At 38.6% G+C, this 23,428-nt stretch overlaps 1 protein-coding gene and 1 long non-coding RNA gene across 7 annotated transcripts in view; one reads left to right on the top strand and one right to left on the bottom strand.

The window, feature by feature from the left end:
• LOC107723756 (transcription factor 21) overlaps positions 1-23,428 on the bottom strand; it is a 65,724-nt gene that overhangs the window by 22,616 nt on the left and 19,680 nt on the right. For 2 of the 5 annotated variants that reach the window (XM_016532469.1, XM_016532468.1), the window contains exons 2-3: positions 8,242-8,688; positions 7,140-7,624 (exon numbers count right to left, since the gene is read on the bottom strand). The exons of the other annotated variants lie outside the window; for them this stretch is intronic. In XM_016532469.1, coding sequence (XP_016387955.1) covers positions 7,535-7,624; positions 8,242-8,682 — 531 coding nt within the window. In that variant the 5' untranslated portion in view covers positions 8,683-8,688 and the 3' untranslated portion in view covers positions 7,140-7,534. Of the gene's footprint in view, positions 1-7,139; positions 7,625-8,241; positions 8,689-23,428 lie in introns of those variants that run through there. 5 annotated transcript variants of the gene reach the window in all.
• LOC107723757 (uncharacterized) lies at positions 5,407-12,416 on the top strand. Of its 2 annotated transcripts, none has more exons than XR_001637964.1 (3): positions 5,407-5,478; positions 11,463-11,495; positions 12,228-12,416. It is a non-coding gene; the product is annotated as an uncharacterized LOC107723757 (long non-coding RNA). The 2 variants fall into 2 exon arrangements; XR_001637965.1 differs by having other exon boundaries at positions 12,248-12,416.

The following is a 23,428-nucleotide window of genomic DNA, read 5'->3' on the forward strand; positions in this document are numbered from 1 at the left end:
TATAAATACAAACACATGCATGTATATATTTAAGAAAAATATGTTATGTTTATATATAATATATAAATTATATGAATATAAATATATACATGTATTTTGTATGCGATTAATCGCAATTAATCGTTTGAAAGCACTAGAATCTTGATAAAATCGTGTCACGTCCTCACCAATCAACTAGTTTAGTGGTTCCCAACCCTGTCCCGGAGGCACCCCAACACTGCACATTTTGCATGTTTCCTTTCTCTGACACACCAATTTCAGGAGTCTCTACTAATGAGCTGATGACCTGAATCAGGTGTGTTTAAGGAGACATGCAAAATGTGCAGAGTTGGGGTGCCTCCAGGACCAGGGTTGGGAACCACTGAACTAGTTGATTGGACTAGTTTGTTGGACGTTATACCTCTATTCCTCCTCATTTTTCATTTATGTAAAATATAATACAGTAGGCTACATCCTGATTTATAGGGCCCATTTATGCCAGCTGCCAACGATTAACACGGCCAATTTACCTCTCACAGATTTCTCTACACATCTCCAATGTCAATGAGCAGGCAAGGGGCAATAAGTAGACCTAATTTAATCCATATAAATTAGACGAAAAATCTCCGTAATCCCGAATTAATGAAACTGTCGCGTCCTCGTGCTTGCAGCGCGACGCTTGATGGGTTTTGGCGGCAAGCGCGTGCACTGGCGTGAATTATGTGCGCCGTGCCCGAAGCTCGTTCCCGCGTGACGAGTGTAACTCGAGCCCGCGGCCGCCGTCAGTCAGAAATAAAAAATCATTTGTCCGCAGCGGGCGCGCTGCTCGATTAAATATTAATAGCGGGAGGGAGACTGTTATCCGGTGTCGCGTGAAAAGTGATCCTTGGCCGCTCCGGAAGGGCATCGTGGCCTCATGGGTGAACAAACGGAGACGCAGTGAAAGAAGCAAGTATGAATACTTGAAGCACTCAATCGAGGAACTAATAATGATAGTTTAGTTAGTACAAAGTCATGTTGCATCATTTACAATGCATACAAACATTAATCTAAGTATAGGCTACCAAGGCAACATAAAAGCGTATGGCTACAATATAAATTAAAATAAATATTATAAAATATTATAAATATAAAATAAAACATTAAGCATTATTTTAAACTTGTGATTAATTAAGTGATTGAATAATCAGGGTTATATCTCTCTCATTTATCCAAGTACAGTGGATAAACATTCCCATCCCACAAAGGATCAGAAAGTCCAGCTGAGTTTATTTTTCACTACTATTTTTCCACTCATTTTCTCTTTTCCTTAGTACCTCACCTCAATCGAGGAACTAATAATGATAGTTTAGTTAGTAAAAAGTCATGTTGCATCATTTACAATGTATACAAACATTAATACTAAATATTACCAAGGCAACATAAAAGCCTATGGCTACAATATAAATTAAAATAAATATATTCGAAAAAAAATAATATAAAATAAAAAATTAAGCATGATTTTAACCTTGTGATTAGTTAAGTGATTGACTAATCAGGGTTATATCTCTCATTTATCCAGGTACAGTGTATAAACATTCCCATCCCACAAAGGATCAGAAAGTCCAGCTGAGTTTATTTTTCACTACTATTTTTCACTAATTTTCTCCTTTCCTTAGTACCTCACCTCACTTCCCCTCTACCTCTTCTTCGATCTGTCTCTCTATTGTCCTCCTCCCTCTCTGTCTCTCTCACTCCATCTGTCTGTCGCTCTTTCTCCCTCACTCACTCCTGTCACTGTTTCCTCGATTTGACCTTCACCATCTGTTTTGAATGAGAGCACTGTTCACTTTTGTTTAAAGGAACGCTAAAATCAGACATTCTCCCTGTCTCAGCCCAAACATAGTCTTATTACAGCGTTCATTGCTGGAGAGTGGGAACCTCACCCGCTCTCAATTATCTTCAGAATTCCCCTCACACACACACACGTTTGCATGCTTATGCAAAAGTACTCTCAAACACATGCAGACTTGACGCTTCTATGCACACGTACAAACACAGGGCACATGATTGGGGACACCCTGGAATATCACGGAGGTGGAGACATGAATGATTCCAGTCTTTAGGTTGGGAATTCCAGCTTTAATTGGATCCGTGTGGCTATCAGGGAGGTGTACGCTTGGGCAGAGAGCAGCACACATCGTAACATATGCACACACACACAGCTGAGCTTCAGTTAAAGAAAGTGGGTGCAGAAACAGCAGTGGTTGTTATAGTGCTGGATAAATTAATTTTTACAAACGTAGGCAGGCAAACTGGACAGAGAGAAATGAGAAAGACAAACAAGCATTTAAAGGAATATTCTGGGTTCAGGCCAGTTGGCACCAAGACAATAACTAAAAAGATATAGTCTTACATTTTTTTTCTAAATTTAAAGGAACAGCAGAATCCACACCACAACTATAACAATGCAGCGGAACGATATCATTGGAATCACTTTCAAAATTATTTTTTGATGCATGTTTAAGGAAGTATTCTGTCATCATTAAGAGATGAGTGTGTCAAAGTAATGTCCATAATATACAGCTGTACAATAATGCATATATGTGGTTTGTAAACATCATGTATTCAGTTAATGAAGATCCTGAGGTAGAAACAGGAAGGCAACAGCTGAAGAACTATTTGATCAGATATAAATGTAGTAGGTTTATGAGAAGCATTATGTGAATGCTTGGCTAAAAAGATGTGTATTTAATTGAGATTTAAACCAAGTGTGTTTATGAGAACAACTTGACACCTCAAATAATGCACAGAAAAATTAATGTAAGCAATTTTATAAAATTTATAAAGCCCTCATTCACTTTTATTTTCAAGTTCCTCACTGTAACCTCAAATTTGTGTATTTTTAAAGACAATGAGGAACGAGTCAAAACAATTTTTGTGGTAATCAATATTATGCCACAAAGGCTGTCAGCTGAACTTAACTTGTATTGAACCCATAATATTCCCTCAAAAATATTTCATACATTTAAAAACACCTGCTTATTCTCAAAGGACAGGATTCGCAGTGAATTACTCTTCTACCGCACCACTCAATCAGTAATCACCCCCACCTGGACAAACATTTCACACCCTGTACACACGCTCACGGTCGTGTTCCTGTAACATTTACCTTGTGTGATACTTTGAGCAATTTATTCGCTGCACTTTCATCATGGCAGAGTTTACAAGACTTCACTATGATCCACCCCTGGCAGCACACTTATCCAAATGAGTCAAAATACACAGACACACACATTTACTTCAATTTAAAATACACTTTCTAATGAAATACTTAAGAGATGAAGGACAGTCTTTGTGTGTTTTTAATGTGCAGTAGGCTTCTGGGTTGAATTTAAAGCTCTTGAGTCTGTGCATATGGTGGCAGGGGCAGTTGAGAAGCTGGTCAATTTCACTCAAATGGAAGTAGTTTAGCCTTGATTTACCAGACACAGGCACACACAAATGCATTACTGCATTACATGACTTTACAGCTTTATCTTCGTTTTTAAAATGATTCATTTCATAGCCGATATGCAGATACGCATACATGCACGATTGCCATGGAAAGCCAAGCTAAAAGAAATAAGAGATCATACTGTAGTTGACTGTCTGCAGTCTTACTGCCACCCAATGGCCATTTTCTTGAACTCTTGGTGACACAATTTAGTTGCACTGTGAACAACTGTATTATAGCTCCCTCTGCAGGACATGGTCGACCTTCAGTTTAAATATTGCATTTCTGCATGAAAGTGGGTCCAGCACTGAACGTTTTACGACACATTGCAGTAAGGATTAAAAAATAAATTAAAACAGTTAAAATACAAGTTAAGAACGAAAATACATGATTAAAGTTAATGACAAAAAAATAATTATATTAAAAAATTGATGTAGGATTTACTTTGAAACCATTTTGTCTCAGAAATCGCTAGTAATTTTTATAAATAATTACAAAGAAGCGGCAAGTAACACTTAATTTCTTTTGTAAAAGTACTCCAATTATCACTGTATTATTAACAACTTTTTTTAAACAGTGTAATATACAGTCACTCCAAAAATAATCCCAATATTATGTAAGAAGTGTTTGCTAATAATTAATAGTCATTAAAAGGTAATATTAATTAATTAATTAGTGATCCCCATGAATTCAAACACCACTAACATTAGAGATAATAATGGAGAAACAAAACAGGATATTATACGTCATAAACTTTTTATTTCAGTTTTATTTATAAATGGATGGAACAATAATTTATACGATTTTTTTAGTTTACAGAGTTTAAATCTTCATCAGTAATAATTCAAAGTGGTCCAAAAAGTGCCAATCAACACATTACTGCAGGTTGTTAGTTTGGATTTACTTAAAATGTAGGACAATTAAACGTGTTATTTTAAAATACCTACAGTGAAGCAAACTCTTACATTTGTAAGTATTTGTGACCCTGGACCACAAAACCAGTCTTAAGTCGCTGGGGTATATTTGTAGCAATAGCCAAAATTACATTGTATGGGTCAAAATTGTTGATTTTTCTTTTATGCCAAAAATCATAAGGATATGAAGTAAAGATCATGTTCCATGAAAAATTGACCCTTGTGACTGGTTTTGTGATCCAGGGTCACATTTGTGCCTTCGTTACTCTGCGGTGCACTTGGTCCTAATCCAGCCTGCAAAATGTATACATAATGCTGCAGTGTTGGTTTTCACGTCTCTGATGTAACCTACAGTAGTGAGACTGATTGAGCTCTTCAGTCGCTGTTCAGTGTCTAGGTGCTGAAACCTATTGTGTCATGATTGATGCATTTCTCCCACCGCACTCACACACAAGAACATTTTAAAGGGTCTTGGTCATTTAGTTTATGTGTTGTTTCATGTCAAGTATAAATAAAGTTGTTAAGCCACTGGAAAAACTATTAAAGGAACGGAGTTTTGAGTGAAGGGTGACAAACCAGCTCAGATGCAATCCAGACACGAGCGGTTTAACATTAGCCGTTTAAAACCAACGTCTAAGACTCATCATAAACTTTAGCTGACACATACGCACTCTTATCTGGAAGTTTTTAGTTATGTGCATCTAGACTACATGTCAATGTTCCCTCTCAATAGACTTTAGGACTATAAAAGAGAGTTTTGGGCAGCCGTCCAACAAAACAATTAGCCATATTCTCGCAGCGCATGGGAATCCAGGGTCCACTTTATCTTTCTAATGACCGACACTCCCTGCCTCCTCCCGCTGCCGGGCAGAACGCAGCTGACCCGGCCAGTGTTCAGTGTTCTCTGCGGTGGTCTTGAGGTGATGGAGCGCCTCGACTTATCCGTGCTGATATATATATACGATGAACGTGCGCTTCGCGCAGGAAATAAGGGGAACTCCTTCAAATAAAAAAAAAAAATGCTTTCTTTTGATTTGCAGATGATGACAGAAAAGGAAGACGAAGAAGGGGCGAAAGAAAATATCTTTCTGTCTTATTCTCTGAGGGGAGGTGAGGGGAGCTTTCCAGCGTCCGTGAGAAAAAGATGTCCCATAAAACTTATTAGCGTGAGATATAAATATTTTTACATCCTCTGGAGTGCCTTTAAAAGTCTACACAGAAAATGCCACTTTAATTGTCTCAGCAGATTTAGACAATTTTATAAAAAATAATGCTAAAAATAAATAAATAAAAGTATGGTGTAAAAAAAAGTCTCTAAAAATATAGGCGATATGAAAAATAGAGATCTCTATTGTCACAGAAATCTTCAAGTTACTGCTCCAATTGGTGCTTAAATAACAGGCTACAACTAGCCTACACCTGTATTTGCCAATGGATACGATGATATTATGAATGATGAACAATAATAATGTATTAACTAAATAATCCAAAAACTATAAAAAAAATTTTTGTGCTAACACTTGAAAATATTTTTGTTTTGTTTTACAATATAAATTGCAGTCAACCATACTTCAATTTTAAAAGCTCCTATTAAGTAGCTAAACGGACTACAAATAACCACTATTAAATATATTGTCTTGACGAATAGCTAGCTACTTATGTTTTTTGCGTTTGATATATAACCTTGTGTGATTTAAGTGAAATTGAACGCAAAATCGCATTAATCATAAACCACCATGCATAAAAAGCAAAAGGATATTTCTGAGGGAACCCAATTAGACTTCAGGATAGGTCTTCAAATTGGCGTCATGACAGCTCTATTTTAATAGGCTAATAAATGCCAGTCTGGATTTTCCGAAACATCTAATTTAAAACCCTTAGGCCTAAAATGTGTGAGTATAAAAAGTATTCCTATAATCATATCTCATTTTAAGACTTATCAGAAGATTTCACAATGTTTAGATCTGCTTTATTGCCCAAGCGTGTGTGTGTGTGTGTGTGTGTGTGTGTGTGTGCGTAAGCCTCCCTAGCTCTCAGTCTCGCACAGATCACCCCTCAGCCTCTCCTTACAATAACAGCGCGTGATGGATGATGGCGGCGGGCTTGTTATTGTCTTGCGCCACCACACCGTTTTGTGTCTCCGCGCGGATTTCTGTAATTCTGCGAGAGAACAGTGATGACTAGTTTAATGTGGAATACAGTTTTATACGCGGGGACAGTGTTTTTCTAAGATGTGAGGCCGCGCCGTGGCTGTGACATCGGGCGTCCCATCATCGGTAACTCGTGCTCTCGCGCCCCTCAGAGGAGTGACGCATAAATATCTGTCCGCGCGCTATAAACATAACGGTCACAACCCCGCGCGAAATTAAACAACGGCTGCACAGCGAGATTAAGAGCCGCGCGATTTACTGGTCTAAAAACAACTGACCTTAAACACGGACCACGTCAACCTACATTTTTTCTGGCCTGACTACTTTAAAAAAATTCAGAGTCGGGGGAATTAAAAGAGTTTTTGGAGAAGTTTCTCGATCTCTGTTAACTTAGAAGCGCTCGCTCTGATTTCCAAAACGGTTAAAGCCATGCTTATCTGATGACAGATATATCATGATAAAGAGAAGCTTTACGTTTCTTCCGAATAAGGGAATTAATCATGTTATCTTCTGCAGGCAGGGTGACAGGGTGACATGTCTTCTCGCCAGAGATCTTGAGAGAAAAAGGTGGGGCGAAATGATAACAAGGTTCACACAGGTCAAAGCAAAGTGAATAAACATGAACCCTGTCCATGCTAGATCAAAGAGGTAACTTGCACCACTTGAAACTATAACATATTTATTTACAATTATTTTAATGCCAACAGCAAAGGCGCGTGATGTTATGACACTGCGTCACCAAAGCCATATGTATAATGATTTCTCGTGTTTTTAATAAAAAAAGTGAGGACGGAATCTTTATAAAAACAGTTGCATAAAATCACACACTGTTGCCTTGAACCAGCAAGGCCCACGTGTGAATATTTAAATAGATATCAATTTCTCTTTACAGGAATGCGAGTGAGGATGTTGTCCCCAGGTATTCCCACTCGTGTGTTTAGATAGGAGATGACGTGTTATTCTTTTTTTAATTAAAATATTTAAAATAGGTCCATGTTTTAAGTCCATCTGGTGTCTCAGGAAGCTGTAGTCCCACATAAACGTGTAGAATTCAGCATTTCTTTAAGTTCATTTTCTGGTTTGCCCGCCACCATAAATGGCCACGTCTGTGTAAAAAAATATGAATGAAAGTTCAATTAAAATCGGTAAACACACCAAATAACTGAACTGATAACGTATGTTTGCTTTTAATATGTATATATGGTAAACATAACCTACATACAGTATACACTGAGGATATTCCATACAATTTTGTCAAGTACTACCGTCTATAAACTATTGAAATAAAAAGCAAGATGGTATCGGTCAAGTAGCATATCATTTCTGAAGGACTAATAATTTCCAGAACATGTCAAGTATTTAAGGACTGATATTTTACCATGTATACTCTAAAATAAAATTTCTGTCTCCAATTCGTTTGAAATAAATTCAAAACAACTCAACTCACTAAAACTTAAAATAAGTTTAATTTTTGCCTCCATTTTGTAAGTAAATTCAAAGTGTTGCCAAAGTCAACTTTTGGAACATTGAAAATCGAACTGAAATTTTGAAAACTCAAAAACGGATAGAAATGACAGAAATTGCTGTTAAATGGCTGGAAACAGATTTTGTTATAATAACGAAAACATGTTACATTGTAGCCCTACATACTGTATAGACCATAAACGCATCTTGCTTACTGGGATTTATTTTCTTTTTCAAAAAGTTTTAAAAAGTCTCTCACCAGGTTGACTGGATGTATGTAGCTATTCTCGTATTTGTCGTTGGCGAGTATCTGCCGCAGGTGCGCAATGTAGCTGGAGGCCAGCCGTAGCGTGTCCAGCTTGGAGAGTTTGGTGTCCGGCGGAACCCACGGTAACGTCGTCTTCAACCGGGAGAAGGCTTTGCTGAGCACGCGCATCCTCGCCCTCTCGCGCGCGTTCGCCGCGTTCCTCTGGACCTGCTTGCCCTCTTGGGCCACACCATTAGGCGCCGATTTACGCATGGCGGCTGATTTGCGCCTTTTCCCCGTACATTCTGTAACCGATGCCCCTTCGCAGTTGGAACTGTCCTCCGTGCTCTCGTTTGATGTCCCCGGATCTTTACCGGAACCGAATTTCAAAAGACCATCCAGCAGCTCAGACTCGTGAAATTCATCCACATCGCTAATGGAGCCGGTGGACATGTTGAGCTGGAGACGAGGATGTAGTGGAGAAAAGTTAAGTCTGAGGAGATGCGAGTTTGTAGCTCTCTAAAAGGACCTGGAGATAACGCGACTTCCTTCGGAGCAGAAACGCGTCATGCGCGAGCTGAGTATGAGCGTAACTTAACTCACGAGCTAAAGGATCTTACCATTTATCTCTTGCGCTCAGGGGCGTAACCCCCGCACGCGGCAACATACTCCATAGTGGAAGCAAACACTAAACCTGCACAGATAATCACAATGGTGCACCAGTTTTGCAGTGATACAGTGTTATGTTGTCATTTATCACGCATACATGTATACAGAAACAGAAAAATCTTTGGTAAAAATTGTAGGATTTAATTCACGGTGCATTTTTAGGCTATTCTGAATAATTTGGTGTATTAGTTTATATTTTATTTTATTATAGCATAAGCATAATTAAAATTTTACTTAATTTTTAATAAAAGTATTATTTAGCATATTATAGTCTATGAGTGTATTACAGTTATTCAATGGCAATAAAACCACAATAAGCATACATTCATTAAACAGAATTTTTTTAAAAACAGTTAAAAGCATTGTAAATGTTTCCAATAAAAGATCAAATCAATGTTTTTCAGAGCACAATTCAGCCTCTTCCTTTCTCAGTATTAGTAAAACATTTTGCCCCCCCCCATTTCATTCAGTTAAGAAACGTAATTTTGACAAGAAATGTAAATTTTATATTCTTATTTCCAAAGAAATGTCTAATCATCAGAACTGAAAACTGTAACAATTGCTTTCCTTTTTTCAGTATATCCAATTCAGATTCAATTATTAAAGCAACTAGCAATTTTTTTTCAAAAAAACGTTTTTACTTGATAATAATAATAATAATAATTATTATTATTATTAAAACGTTACATTAAAATTTAATTCTGCATTTTTATTTTTAACATTTTTATTTTATTTTATTTTTATCTGTTGGAATAGTAAAATAGCTACACATTTATATTTTATAACTGCTGACAGACGTAAATGTTTGTGTTCACGCTGAGCATCACTTGCACAGGCTCTCTAAATTCCTTGGAGTTGTCAGGTGGCATTTGACTGAGGATTTTAATGGTGGGTCAATAACGGTTGTGCGCGCACTGCAACAGTGGGATTCATAAAATGGTACAGTGGTGACCCCACGCGTAATCGCGCATGGCTCATGGGAGAGTCCGTGCAACTTTCAGCACCGATGCCCTCTAATGGGATCCCACAAGAAGCGTCTCAAATGGCCCACTGGCGCCTCCGGAGGGGCACGTGAAATGGATACTCCGCGTCCCCAAACCCCATGTTTTGCTTTTTTAATGCTACCCCACACCCGTCTCTAATACAACCGACTAATTCAAGCCAAAACATCCCGATCTGTGCGAGCTCTAAGTGGCGCGGCTGAAGGCGACTCAAGAGTGGTTTTAAATCAGGTGATGATTGCTACGACACACGCGGGGCATCTGCTCTCCTCTCAACATGTTAGTCAGTGCCCATCATCCTTAGATGCCCTTAGTTATAGTGACGCACAGATTAAACGAATGTGTAAAATTACAAAAAGAACGAGACGTCCACGTGCTAATTGCAAGCTTAGAGATCACCAAAGAAGGAGAGAGAATCTCCAGAGATCTGCCCTCTGACACCTCAGAGTTCCGGTGTCTCACAAACAGCAACCCTCCTCTCTCTCTACCACAGCAAATTACCAAAGGTATTTTAACCTTGCCATAGTTTTTAACCTGACAGATGAATGGACAGATCTTGTTTCTTGCAGTGGCATATCAGGTTTTACAGAGATTACAGGTGTGATAAATCAAAGAGAGTTGTTTTCAGTTATCTTAAACTGAAGTAATTGAAAGAACCTTTTCAGATGCTCAGTGCAGGTGTATAAAAAGTATGAGGATATGGCAAAAGGGCCAAACAGTCTTTCTGACTGAGTCTCTCTCCCTCTCTTCCTCCCTGATGGGTGGGCAGGTCAAAAGAAAATAAAAGCGGGATATAAGATTAATTGTCCTGTCCTGGTGCAGCATTATGTGAAGAGCTTAAAATAGCCACTGTTTTCCACATCTCAGACTGAGCTCTCTCATCTTCCCTGACACTAAAACCCAGAAAGGTAAACAGACAGCCTAATAAAGAACAGTTCATATACTGTATTCAATAACATTATAAAAGAAAGTCAGGCGTGACCTGCAGAAATCATATTTACATTTATCATTTTTGAAACATTATTATTAGTCATATTTTGGAACATTCATAATCAAATATCTACAGTGAAAAAAAAATGCATAAAAAATAGATGACCGATCAAATTATTATTAATATTAATGTTGTTGTTAATAATAATAATAATAAACAGAGACTGTATGGCCATAACCATATACTGCTGGTTTTTATTATACATGCACTGAGCAATCAACTATAAAAATCTTTAAATTATTTTTGCTTAAAATAACTGAAAACAATTAATAACAATATAACAAAAATAAATAATAAAAAAATCATACACACACACACACACACACATACATACATAAATACACACACAGACATATACACACACACACACACACATTTTGTAATGCCTGAGCTGATATTTTTAAGTAAATTATTATTAATAATATAAATAAAAAATCTTAATTATATAAATAAAAATGACAGCACAGGCATTACAAAATACACATTTTATAATATATGGAAATAATGACCATATATGATATTTATTTCAAAAATCTTTTGTAATCACTAACTGCATTTCATTTGTCTTTCAGTTCCTCTGGTGTAACGGTGACAGACAGCAACAGGTGAGCAGCAGTCTTTGTAAATGAAAAATGATTGAACAAATGCCGCAGAATGTGAAGTTCTCAGTGGTGTTAGTGGGGATATCACTAATTAGCTGTATAGGGTCAAAGGTTACTGGAAACTGGACACTCACATGTCCACATCCGACTTAGAGCTCAAGCACGCACGCACACACACACACACACACACATATACACATACACGTACACACACACACTCACAAACAAAAATGAGAGGCGGTCACCCAACTCGCAAGATGACAGATAATAGCAACTGCACACACACTTAATCTTACATGTACTTCAACGACACACTCTCTGCAACGTGGCAACTAACAAATGGCAGTTCTAGGCCAGAACTAAACTTTAAGACGGGAAAAAATTTTAAGTGACAACCCTGGTAAAAAATAAAGAGATGAATTAGAATAACAAAAGACAAAAAAAAACTATGATTTACTGGCTCGAATACAAATGATCCAGTTAGGCAGCTCTTGGGTCAAACATTGTGGAGTCACTTAATAAAAACAACACCTCATGAAAGACTTTATAACTGACAAACTGTTTAATATAGACAGATGGTGGGGTTTTAAATGCTGCTTAAGGAAGGGTTTTTAAAAGAGGAAGCCTGACACATACAATACATTGGAATGTACGAGACAAATCTGTTGGTTAGCGAAGATGACGCTTTTTGTTTAGATAATCATATACAGTTAAGTCTGTGCATCTGACCTGTAGGATGGTTACTGTGTCACCAGGGACACGGACGCAAGCGAGGAGAGAGACGAGGGCATGGAGTGCAGTCTGGGATGAACACTGACCTGGAATGGATCAGCTGTCCGATATTATCAAGATGTCTTGCAGCTGTATTTGTATTTGTGTTGTATTTGTGGATGTGTGTGTGTGGCTTGTGTTTATGTTTGTGTGTGTTTTGGGGTAGGGGGGCTGGGAGTGGCGGTGTTACTCCCCTGCATATATTTTTTTTTTTACGTTGGCATTCTATCCAGTTCTATGCAGTTCTTTTAAAGATATGTTTATATAAAAGGCAGGCAGGCTTTCTTACACTCACACACTCTGGGTTCATCTTAAAGCTGTACATGTGGGGACGGACGGACAGATGTGGGGTCACCCCAAAGCTGTTTATGGGAGATTGAGCCGAAGGTCTGATAAATCGATCGTGTGAGGCCGAGGTTATTTACATTATATCTCTCACACGGCCAGACATAAACGACTCTCCTCTATATGTGCTTCATCACACTCAACCTACTGCTCCTCTTCTCATCGCTTAAAGTCTATGCTCACACACACGCTCAAACTCACCAGGTGCATGAAACTTCATACTGTGAAAACTATGATGGAGACAGAGCAGGACAGATAGGAAGAGAGAGGCCAAGATGGAAGGATGCAATCTTTGTGCATGCGAGTACTGTGGGAGGGAGTCACATGGGACAGATTTTGAAATGAGCAGAGCCAGTACAATCTATAAAACTAAAGGTTTCTGTGTCCACAGAGAGCGTGTTATCATCAGGATGAGAGTACAGACCAGTGAGGACAGCTCAGACAGCTAACAACCCCCAAACTTCCCAGCAAAACTCCACTATCAAACCTCCTCTGTCCAAAAGATTGGAGATATCCTGTCTGTGTCACTCTCTTCAGCTTCATGTCTTCCCTATTAGGCTGTGGAAGAACCCTTTGGTTCAGATATATCTAGTCAGTGAAACGCAGCCTAACTGTTTTTAACAACACCCTTTGCAACCATCCAAAGCACCCTATTCATTCAGAATACCTTAGCAACCACATAGTAACACCCTGGGAACCACCCACACCACCATAGCATTGCCCTAGCAATCACTGGGATTATTATTGTTAACTAAGCTAAAACTATTAAAACATTTTTGATAATTTTTTTAAAATAATTTTGAAATAAAGCTGAAATAAAATAATGAAAATAAATTACAATTTATATATAACTATATTTAAACATTTTGTTTATTTTTATTATATTAAAATATTTTTTTAAAATATATGGTTTACTAAGCTAAAACTATTAAAACATTTTTGATAATTTTGAGATTCAATTGAAATAAATTTTGAAATAAAGCTGAACATTTTTGATAATTTTTTAAAAATAATTTTGAAATAAAGCTGAAATAAAATAATGAAAATAAATTACAATTTATAACTATATTTAAACATTTTGTTTATTTTTATTATATTAAAATATTTTTTAAAAATATATGGTTTACTAAGCTAAAACTATTAAAACATTTTTGATAATTTTGAGATTCAATTGAAATTAATTTAGAAATAAAGCTGAAATAAAATAATTAAAATAAAATAAAATGTAAACATTAGATGAAAAATCTTCAACTTGACAATAAATGAAATAATAAGAAAAAAAACTACTAACGGGAAATAAATAAAAAATAAAGCTGAACTAAAAATGAAAAAAATAAATAAATTAATTAAACCCAAATTGTAATATTAAAAAAAATAAGATTAATAAAAACTGAAAATATAAAATAAATAATATAAAAGTTAATTTAAAATATTAATAAAAACTATAATAGTATAGGAAAGCTCTTGGCATCCACTTAGACATTTTTTTTTCTTATAGAAACAGTACACAAGTTGAAATAAGCTTGTATAAAAAGAGACTATATTTGATGCAAATAATCCTAAACTATGGTACTAACACTGACAAACTTCTGTTTTCCTCTCACATATACTGTACGTCTGATATTTCTCAACATTAGTGGCTGTGATTTTGCCAGTCGGCCCATTAGCAGGATAATGAGAGTAAGAGAGCTGGCTCTGTGCGGCTCGTTTCATAATGCTGCATCTGTGACTCATAGCTCAAACACTACAAACACACATTCTAAACTCATACTCCAGCATCATACTTCCATCAGTCTGTTTGACAAGCCTGACACCACTTGTTTACATCTACAAACAAGAATTAATATCATGCAATAAAAATGAGAGGAGGGAGATGTTAAAGTGAAAGATTTGGATAGATAGCGTTTTTTCTCCTCGTCAGAGGTCAAGGGTCAGGTTTCCGATAGAAAAGTCATATTTTGATGTCTACCATTTAATGTGACGGGTTCTGCATTCATACATGTGTGCATTTGCTCCTACATTCACTCCCCACACTGTCTTATCACCAAAAGTTATTCGGAAAACTGCCTGCCAAACAGTGTTATGGTAATGAGCGGTTTTGAGGTTGGTTCTGACCCACTCCCAGGAAGCCTTGATATCAGTATGGCTCAGATGGAGCTCTCTTGGGCATCTGCAGCACTGAGCTCACGGCGTGGAGCTGATAACCAGGCGGAGAGGCAGACTGGAGTCCGCCAAGTGTCTGCCCAGACGGAGAGAAGCCCTATCGCAGCAGTGATAGCGAGGACATGGTGACTGCCTCTAATGCAATATGTCTCATACTCCTACATTATGATACCGAGCATGACTGCCTCCCTATTCTCACACACAAACGCACATGGCTTTCTCTATTTTCTATAGATTTCCATCCACAGAGAGGCCTATCAGTTCAGATATGGAGTCCCTACATTAAACAGTGTCATTTTACAAATCTTTACTATTTGAGTTCTAAAGAAAACCACCATGTGCTGGTGTTAAAGAATGGTCAAATTGTTCACTTTTTGTGAAACAGGTTTCCTTTAAAAACCTAGAACCAACACGCATCTCTAAAAAACAAACAAACAAAAACTGTAATGTAGCAATCAAAAAAAAAAAAAAGTGTCAAGAAAAAATTATTTTAAGTTGCCATCCAGTGAAAATTTCAATATCATCCCTATTTCTCTATGGTATGTTTATGAGAGAAATGAGTGAATCATTCATTAATTATTTGTTAGTAAATTATTTTTTTTTGATTGAACTGTTTCTAAATGAATCAGTGAATAATCATTCATAAATGAATTGTTTGTAAATGAACTGTTTCCAAATTAATCAGTAAATGAATCATTCATAAGTCAATTGTTCTTTTGATTTAAAACTTTTCAATGGATTCATAACTTTTCAAACTGGAAGATGCACTTCACTAATCAGACTGATCTGGGCCTACTTTTTTCAAAGTATAGAAGCCAATAGGGGCTTTCGCACCACGTAGTTCTAGGAACTTAGTTCTAGGAACTAGCCAGCAGGGTAGTTCCTAGAGAACCAATTTCTCCCTCGGGCCGTTTTCCTAGTTGCATTCGCACCGGCAACAGGAACTCTGAAGCGGCCGACAGCGATGTCTTTTTATAATGGAGATGGAGATGTAAACGCACGATTTACGCGATTGCAAGAGCAAAAAGTTGGGCTAAGAGACTAATTTTTTTATGACAACTTGCAGTGTTACATATCATCGAAGCTGAGAAAAGAACACAACACTGCAGACAACAGGTAAATGCCGTTATCGCTGTTTTCCATGTTTGTGGAGTAAATATGTTTACGTGGCTTTTTAAAAATGACGGGTGGCCAGTGTTTCGCGTGCGTTTGGCCAATCAGCATACACTTACGTCACTGATACTTCCTATAGAACTGTTTTAGACCCTGCTCTGAAGTAGGAGCTAATTTAGTTCCTCCAAACGGAGTTCCTAGAACTAAAACCGCTCCTAGTTTCTGCGGTGCGAACACACCAAAAAGTGGGTAGTTCCACAATTAGTTCAGGTACTATGAAAAGGTTCCCGCGGTGCGAAAGGCCCTATTGTCACCAGTGTTCTCTGTGATCTATTTAGGCTTACGCTGCTTTTGGGAAATGCAGCCCTGGTTCAAGAACAAGTATTCAACAAGAACATCTGCAACAGACCACTGGAAAGGATCAGTGAATAGAAACTTATATTTCAGTCTGTTCCTCACATGTAGCTAATGTGTTTTTCTTCACAAGAATTGGAATATTATTACACAAATTACATATGATACTTTAATGGTGCTTTTGTGCCAGTGTGTTCCAGCCCTCATTCATACTGTAGTAACCGCATGGAAGAAAAGTAATTCTTCAGAACTTCTTTTGTGTTCCACAGGAGAAAGAAAGCCATGTGGGTTTGGAATGACATTAGGGTGCGTAAATGATGACAAAATATTAATTTTGGGCTGAATTATTCCTTTAAAATGCCATTTAAAATGGTCTGATCTGAATCTGTGGCTTAGAGTTCTTGCCCATGGACTGCAGTATTTGTAAATCTTGGAGGGAAATGAATTGAGGGTCAGAGCAGAGACTGAACCCCAGAACTGCCACTTCAAAAATCCTTCACCGCTCTGTCAGATGGGGTTGGTCTAATGCGCTCTAATGTCTTTCAAAAGGATGTTACTACAGGAAGGAAAACGAGGAGAGAGAAGTGGTCCTTGGGGTGTGAGTGTGTGTGTGTGTGTGTGTGTGAACCTTAAACGTGTGCATCAAAGCAGGCAATGGTTCAAGGAGATGTTGCAGTAAGTGCCGAAGTCTCAATCAGTAACATACTTCATTACATACCACACACATTTACATAAAACAATCGTTCAAACATTTGAGGTTGGTAAGATTTGTAATGTTTTTGAAAGACATCTCTTTCGTTCATCAAGGCTGTATTTGATCAAAAATACAGTAAAAACAGTAATATTGTGAAATATTACTGTCACGTGTGTGTCACGTTCCTGTTTGTCCTTATTTGGTCCTTCCAGTTCCTTTTCCCATTATTAGTAATCACCTGTTCCTTGTTATTAGTTATCCTCATCACCTGTCTGCCCCTCGTTATCTGCCCTATTTGAGTTTGAGCCCGTTCTGTTCTCCCTTGTCTGGAATTGTTCATGTCATCCTTGCTACGTGTGTTTTCCTGTTTCCTTTGGATTATTAAAATTCTCCTACGTCTCCGCGCTCCTACTCAGCAGCAGTACCGTAACAGAATTCCAGACCGACAAAAAGTGAGCGGCGCCTTTCCTCCTTGTGTTTCTTTTCCGTTTTTGAAAAGTTTTTTTGTTTCTCTGTTTTCCCTGGCGGCAATGGAAACCGCCCGCACGATTTTCGGCCCTAGCCCACAGAGATCTCCCGTTTGTGGAGTATGCATGGGAGTTCTGCGGGCTCGCCGTGTATACGGCGCTGGATGATGCGACGCTCAACTCTTTGTTCTGGATCGGGGCTAATTACCATTGACCCGTGGACCTCCCAGACACCACTTGTCTAAGCTGGAGGGAAGGGATCCTCTGGTGTCTGAAGAGTATCCGGCCCGATCCAGAACCAGGTCTCCGTCAAGCCCGCCGGCCGCCGCTGACTTAGCGCTTCTGGACATGGCACTGCCTCCGGAGTTCTCGGCTCCTGTCCTCGCCCCGGAATCATCCCCGGAAAGTTCTCCTTCGTCTCCGCTGGTCCCGTCCAGCCCTCCTTCGTCTCCTGATTCCCCAGAGTTAACCAGTCTTGCACCTCCAGAGCGTCCTCCAGTGTCCGCTCCTCGTAAGCGCCCTCCAGAGCCGGCTCCTCGAAAGCGCCTATCAGAGCGCCCTCCAGTACCCGCTCCTCCAGAGCGCCCTCCAGTGTCCGCTCCTCGTAAGCGCCCTCCAGAGCCAGCTCCTCGAAAGCGCCCTCCAGAGCGCCCTGCAGAGCGCCCTCCAGTGTCCGCTCCTCGTAAGCGCCCTCCAGAGCCGGCTCCTCGAAAGCGCCTATCAGAGCGCCCTCCAGTGCCCGCTCCTCCAGAGCCCAGAGCACCCTCCAGTGTCCACTCCTCGCAAGCGCCCTCCAGAGCCAGCTCCTCGAAAGCGCCCTCCAGAGCCGGCTCCTCGAAAGCGCCTTCCAGAGCACCCTCCAGTGCCCGCTCCTCCAGAGCGCCCTCAAGTGCTCGCTCCCCATAAGCGCCCTCCAGAGCACCCTCAAGTGTCCGCTCCTCCAGAGCCCGCTCCTCCAAAGCGCCCCCCAGGATTCCTAGTTTTCCCCAAGAAAATTTTTTTTTGGGGGGGCCATATACCCGTGGCCGAGCCAGCTAAGGCCACGGAGGATCCGCCATGGCCTCTTGAGTCCCCTGATCCGCCATGGCCTCCTGAGCTGCCAGCTCCGCCATGGCAACCTGAACTCCCTGATCCGCCATGGCTTCCCGGGCTGTTTGCTCTGCCATGGCCCCCTGAGTCTCTTGATCCGCCCTGGAGGCTCTCCTGGTCTCCGCCCTATTCCTGTCCTGCACCAGCCTCCAGGGCACCTGCCCCCCCCATCCCCCCGCCCCGCCGAGCCGATGGTATTGTTACGGCGCGGGACGCGCCTTCCGGGAGGGGGGCGACATCTGTCACGTGTGTTCCTGTATAGTTCCTGTGTGTCCTTATTTGGTCCTTCCAGTTCCTTTTCCCATTAGTAATCACATGTTACTTGTTATTAGTTATCCTCATGACCTGTCTGCCCTTCGTTATCTGCCCTATTTGAGTTTGAGCCCGTTCTGTTCTCCCTTGTCTGGAATTGTTCATGTCAACCTTGCTACGTGTGTTTTCCTGTTTCCTTTTGATTATTAAAATGAGTAAAAGTCTCCTCGCTCCTTTGCTCCGCACTCCTACACAGCAACAGTACCGTGACAATTACTGCAATTTAAAATTACTTTTCTATTTGAATATATTTTAAAATGTAATTTATTTCTGTGATGGCAAAACTGAATTTTCAGCACCCATTACTTCAGTCTTCAGTGTCACATGATCCTTCAGAAATCATGGAATGCAATATCATTAACAGTGACTATGAAAAGCTAAACTGCTAGATATTTTTCTTCCTTCAAACATATTTGTTACTATTTTGTTTAGTTGGCGGTATTTACTTTTTTATCTTTGTTTATTGTCTGTCTAGCACAGTGTTAAGTGTGTGTCTGCTTCTCAAGAGACCAGCTGCAGGCGTTCTACAACACTTCCCATGTTCACAAACGCTCTCTCTATGGAGCTGAAGCTTCATTAGGTATTTAAGCTCTGTTGTACAGAGATGAGGTGAGCAATGACTGATGATTGAGGCGTTTTATTTAACGCCAACACTTGGGGATAGTCAAGACTGAGTGATTCATGTATAATGAGTCTTTCTCTCACTCACTCACACATGCACTCACATAGTCAGACACACACACGGATACATATAAACACCTTATACATTTTCTGATTCCTCCCCATGGTCCTTTCATCCTTCTCTCTCTCTGTAAACATGACAGAATTTAGCAGATGAACGAAGTTGAACTCATACAGTGTGGAGTAACACTCATGCTAATGACATTCCTGTACACATACACACACCTAGATAGTTACTGCTGTCTCTCAAAGCAACAGTTCACACAAAATTAATACATTTTGTCATTTACTTACCCTGCTGTCATTCCAAACCCACCTGACTTTCTTCACTGTAAAAACCTTGCTACGTGTGTTTTCCTGTTTCCTTTTGATTATTAAAATGAGTAAAAGTCTCCTCGCTCCTTTGCTCCGCACTCCTACACAGCAACAGTACCGTGACAATTACTGCAATTTAAAATTACTTTTCTATTTGAATATATTTTAAAATGTAATTTATTTCTGTGATGGCAAAACTGAATTTTCAGCACCCATTACTTCAGTCTTCAGTGTCACATGATCCTTCAGAAATCATGGAATGCAATATCATTAACAGTGACTATGAAAAGCTAAACTGCTAGATATTTTTCTTCCTTCAAACATATTTGTTACTATTTTGTTTAGTTGGCGGTATTTACTTTTTTATCTTTGTTTATTGTCTGTCTAGCACAGTGTTAAGTGTGTGTCTGCTTCTCAAGAGACCAGCTGCAGGCGTTCTACAACACTTCCCATGTTCACAAACGCTCTCTCTATGGAGCTGAAGCTTCATTAGGTATTTAAGCTCTGTTGTACAGAGATGAGGTGAGCAATGACTGATGATTGAGGCGTTTTATTTAACGCCAACACTTGGGGATAGTCAAGACTGAGTGATTCATGTATAATGAGTCTTTCTCTCACTCACTCACACATGCACTCACATAGTCAGACACACACACGGATACATATAAACACCTTATACATTTTCTGATTCCTCCCCATGGTCCTTTCATCCTTCTCTCTCTCTGTAAACATGACAGAATTTAGCAGATGAACGAAGTTGAACTCATACAGTGTGGAGTAACACTCATGCTAATGACATTCCTGTACACATACACACACCTAGATAGTTACTGCTGTCTCTCAAAGCAACAGTTCACACAAAATTAATACATTTTGTCATTTACTTACCCTGCTGTCATTCCAAACCCACCTGACTTTCTTTAATGTAAAAATGTTGCTGCAAGTAATTACAACTTAAAATTTTAACTTAAATAGCCAACATAACTAAACTAAGGATAACTAAACTTATAATTTTAAGTCAAGCATGAACACTTTAAGTTGAAACAGAACATACTTACTTTAATGTTCAATTTTAAGTTGTGATAACTAATCACAGCTTTTGTAAAAGAAGATATTTTGTAGACTGTCCATACTGCTTTTTTCCTTAACTGTATTTTAAAAGGGAAAATGCACAAAGTCTTTAAAATCACTATAATACCTTTGTATTAGCAAAACTCTAAAATATTCTCTCTTTTATTTGCTTCGGTGTTCAATTCAAACATGACATGTAGAAACATCTAAGAATTATATCCTTTTTCCTTAAATAAAAATTTAAATGTTCAATATTTTTCTAAAAATGAAGCTACGAAATTAGAAACAAAATATTTTAAATTGCCAAATGCACCAAAAGCAAAGGAAGTCCTCTTTAAAACCCTTAGCAGAATATATCCTTCCAGAGAATTTTTAAAAATTTAGTCTAGATTTTAACAAAAGCTCTTTTTGTGATGAATGGATTGAAACAACAGAACATTTATTTTATGATTGTAAATTTGCTTATGCTGTTTGGGAGGATTTACATTACTGGTTATTTCCTACGTTTGTCAATTTCTCTGAATTAAAAAAGGAAAATGTGATCTTTGGTATATTTGTGAAAGATGAAACCCATGATTAAGCAAAAGTAGCAGCTATTATCCTTAGACAATTATTTTTACATAATAAAATAGAATAGAATAGATTTCTGAAAACTTTACCAAATTTCTACATATTCCACAAGGAACCGTATCATTATTTCTTATTGTTGAAAATGAAAAAGAATGCCTTGAATTACTGTAATTTAATAGAGGAACTAGCATAAAAATTAATCTTGACATGACTATTGCACCAGGTTGAAGCCAATGACTTAACTTCGTTGGTTCTCAAGACTTGTAACCAGTCAGCATTGATGTTAAACTAGTTTGCATTAAACTCAAACTCAATGGAGATTCAAGAGCGACAACCTGCTCCATTCCAAACATAATCCTGAAATGAATCCACAAAAAATTGGTCAAATGTCTTGCTAACACATTAATTTTTCCCCTTAAACATCACTCCAGTTTCTCTTCAGCATAACCTCAGTATCCACTATGCGCTCCGGCCAAATATTTTGATAACTGTCAGCGAATAACTTGCACAGTAAATCTGCATCATGGCCAGATTTCAAACTTAGTTTATCTGATTAATCCACATATTCACTCACGGTGCAGCCGGTCAGAGTTTTTCCAAACAAGCACAAAAATGCTTTATGTCTCCAAAATGCGTCAAGTCTTCCTGTCAAGATGGTGGACAGAGTTCAGTCCGAGTGTCTGTGGCGGAAAGAAAACAAGTTGAGTGTTTGAGCTACACCTCTTAGGAAACCTCCTCGGGTCAAAGGTCAAACTATCTCTCGGAGCATGTGTCTATTCCAGTCCCTCTGTAAAAGTTCTGTGCATCTTTTTCCTTGTTCCTTTTAGTTGCTCTCTATTAATCTTGAAATAATTAAATATTAGCTATTTTAATCTAATTGAATGCCTCATAGATTTGTATAGATGCATTTGGCACACAAGACCTGTTTGACACACAAGAGAAGTGTTTGAAAGGAAATAAGGAGTGTTATAAAGTTGGAGTGGATGTGGTGTGTGTCTGCATGCACGTGTATTTGTGTAAGAAAGCTTTCAATCTATCATTTTACTGACAGTATGATGGTTCTTATCTCTTTTCCTCGTGATTAAAGATAATAAATGCATATGCGCTTCCCTTGTGTCTTTTTCCTTACAGTCTCTCATTCATCTATCTGGTCTACACACACACAGGTGTCTGAGAGGGGTTAATGCATATGTGCAGTCTCTCATCCATACACAGCTGCGCAGATAACTTTTAACCCACACTCTACACACACACACTCAGCATGATGGATCAGTTATCAGAGGCGGTTGGCGGATGAAAGTGCAGTTCTTCTCATTTTAAAGACGACGAAAAGCAACTTAAATATGAGAGAGAAGGTAAAAACGAGGAGATGTTGGATAGGATGACTGCTTAGGCAAGCACAAATCTGGCTTTGATTGAGGCCAAATTGGAAAATCCAACTTTTATAATCATCTTTTCCCATTCATTGCTTTCTAAACATCTTGTTCTCATTGAGAAAGAGTTTCTAAGGGAAGCAGAGAACATGAATCATTTATTTAGCCTATTTTAGTCACCTAAAACAAAACCATTTTCTCTCTTCTCTTGTAACAGAGAAGAGAAAAAATGGTATTGTATCAAGGCTTTTAAAAAGAGAGTGCCGTTTTCCATCTTTTAATGACATTTACATAGGCCTAGGTGCAGTAAACCAACACAATTTAGATAAAACAAAACAGTTGCTCAAAATGAAAGTTATTTACCCTGATTCTGTATGCCTATGCTGTAATGCAAACGTACATTGTTTAATATGCCATTCAAGACAAATGTGAAACCAAGGAGGACCATTGGGATTACATTCAAAGCCTGTGCAGTTATTGACAATGTTTAAATACATCAAAATACTGATGTAGTAAAAGAAACAATTTCTTATACAGTTACGAACGTTTGTATTACAGCATAACTATGGGATGCTCTCTCTCTCTCTCTCTCTCTCTCTCTATATATATATACATACA

Source organism: Sinocyclocheilus rhinocerous, unplaced genomic scaffold, assembly GCF_001515625.1.
Source record: "Sinocyclocheilus rhinocerous isolate Xijiao unplaced genomic scaffold, SAMN03320098_v1.1 scaffold905, whole genome shotgun sequence".
Taxonomy (NCBI): Eukaryota; Metazoa; Chordata; class Actinopteri; order Cypriniformes; family Cyprinidae; genus Sinocyclocheilus; species Sinocyclocheilus rhinocerous.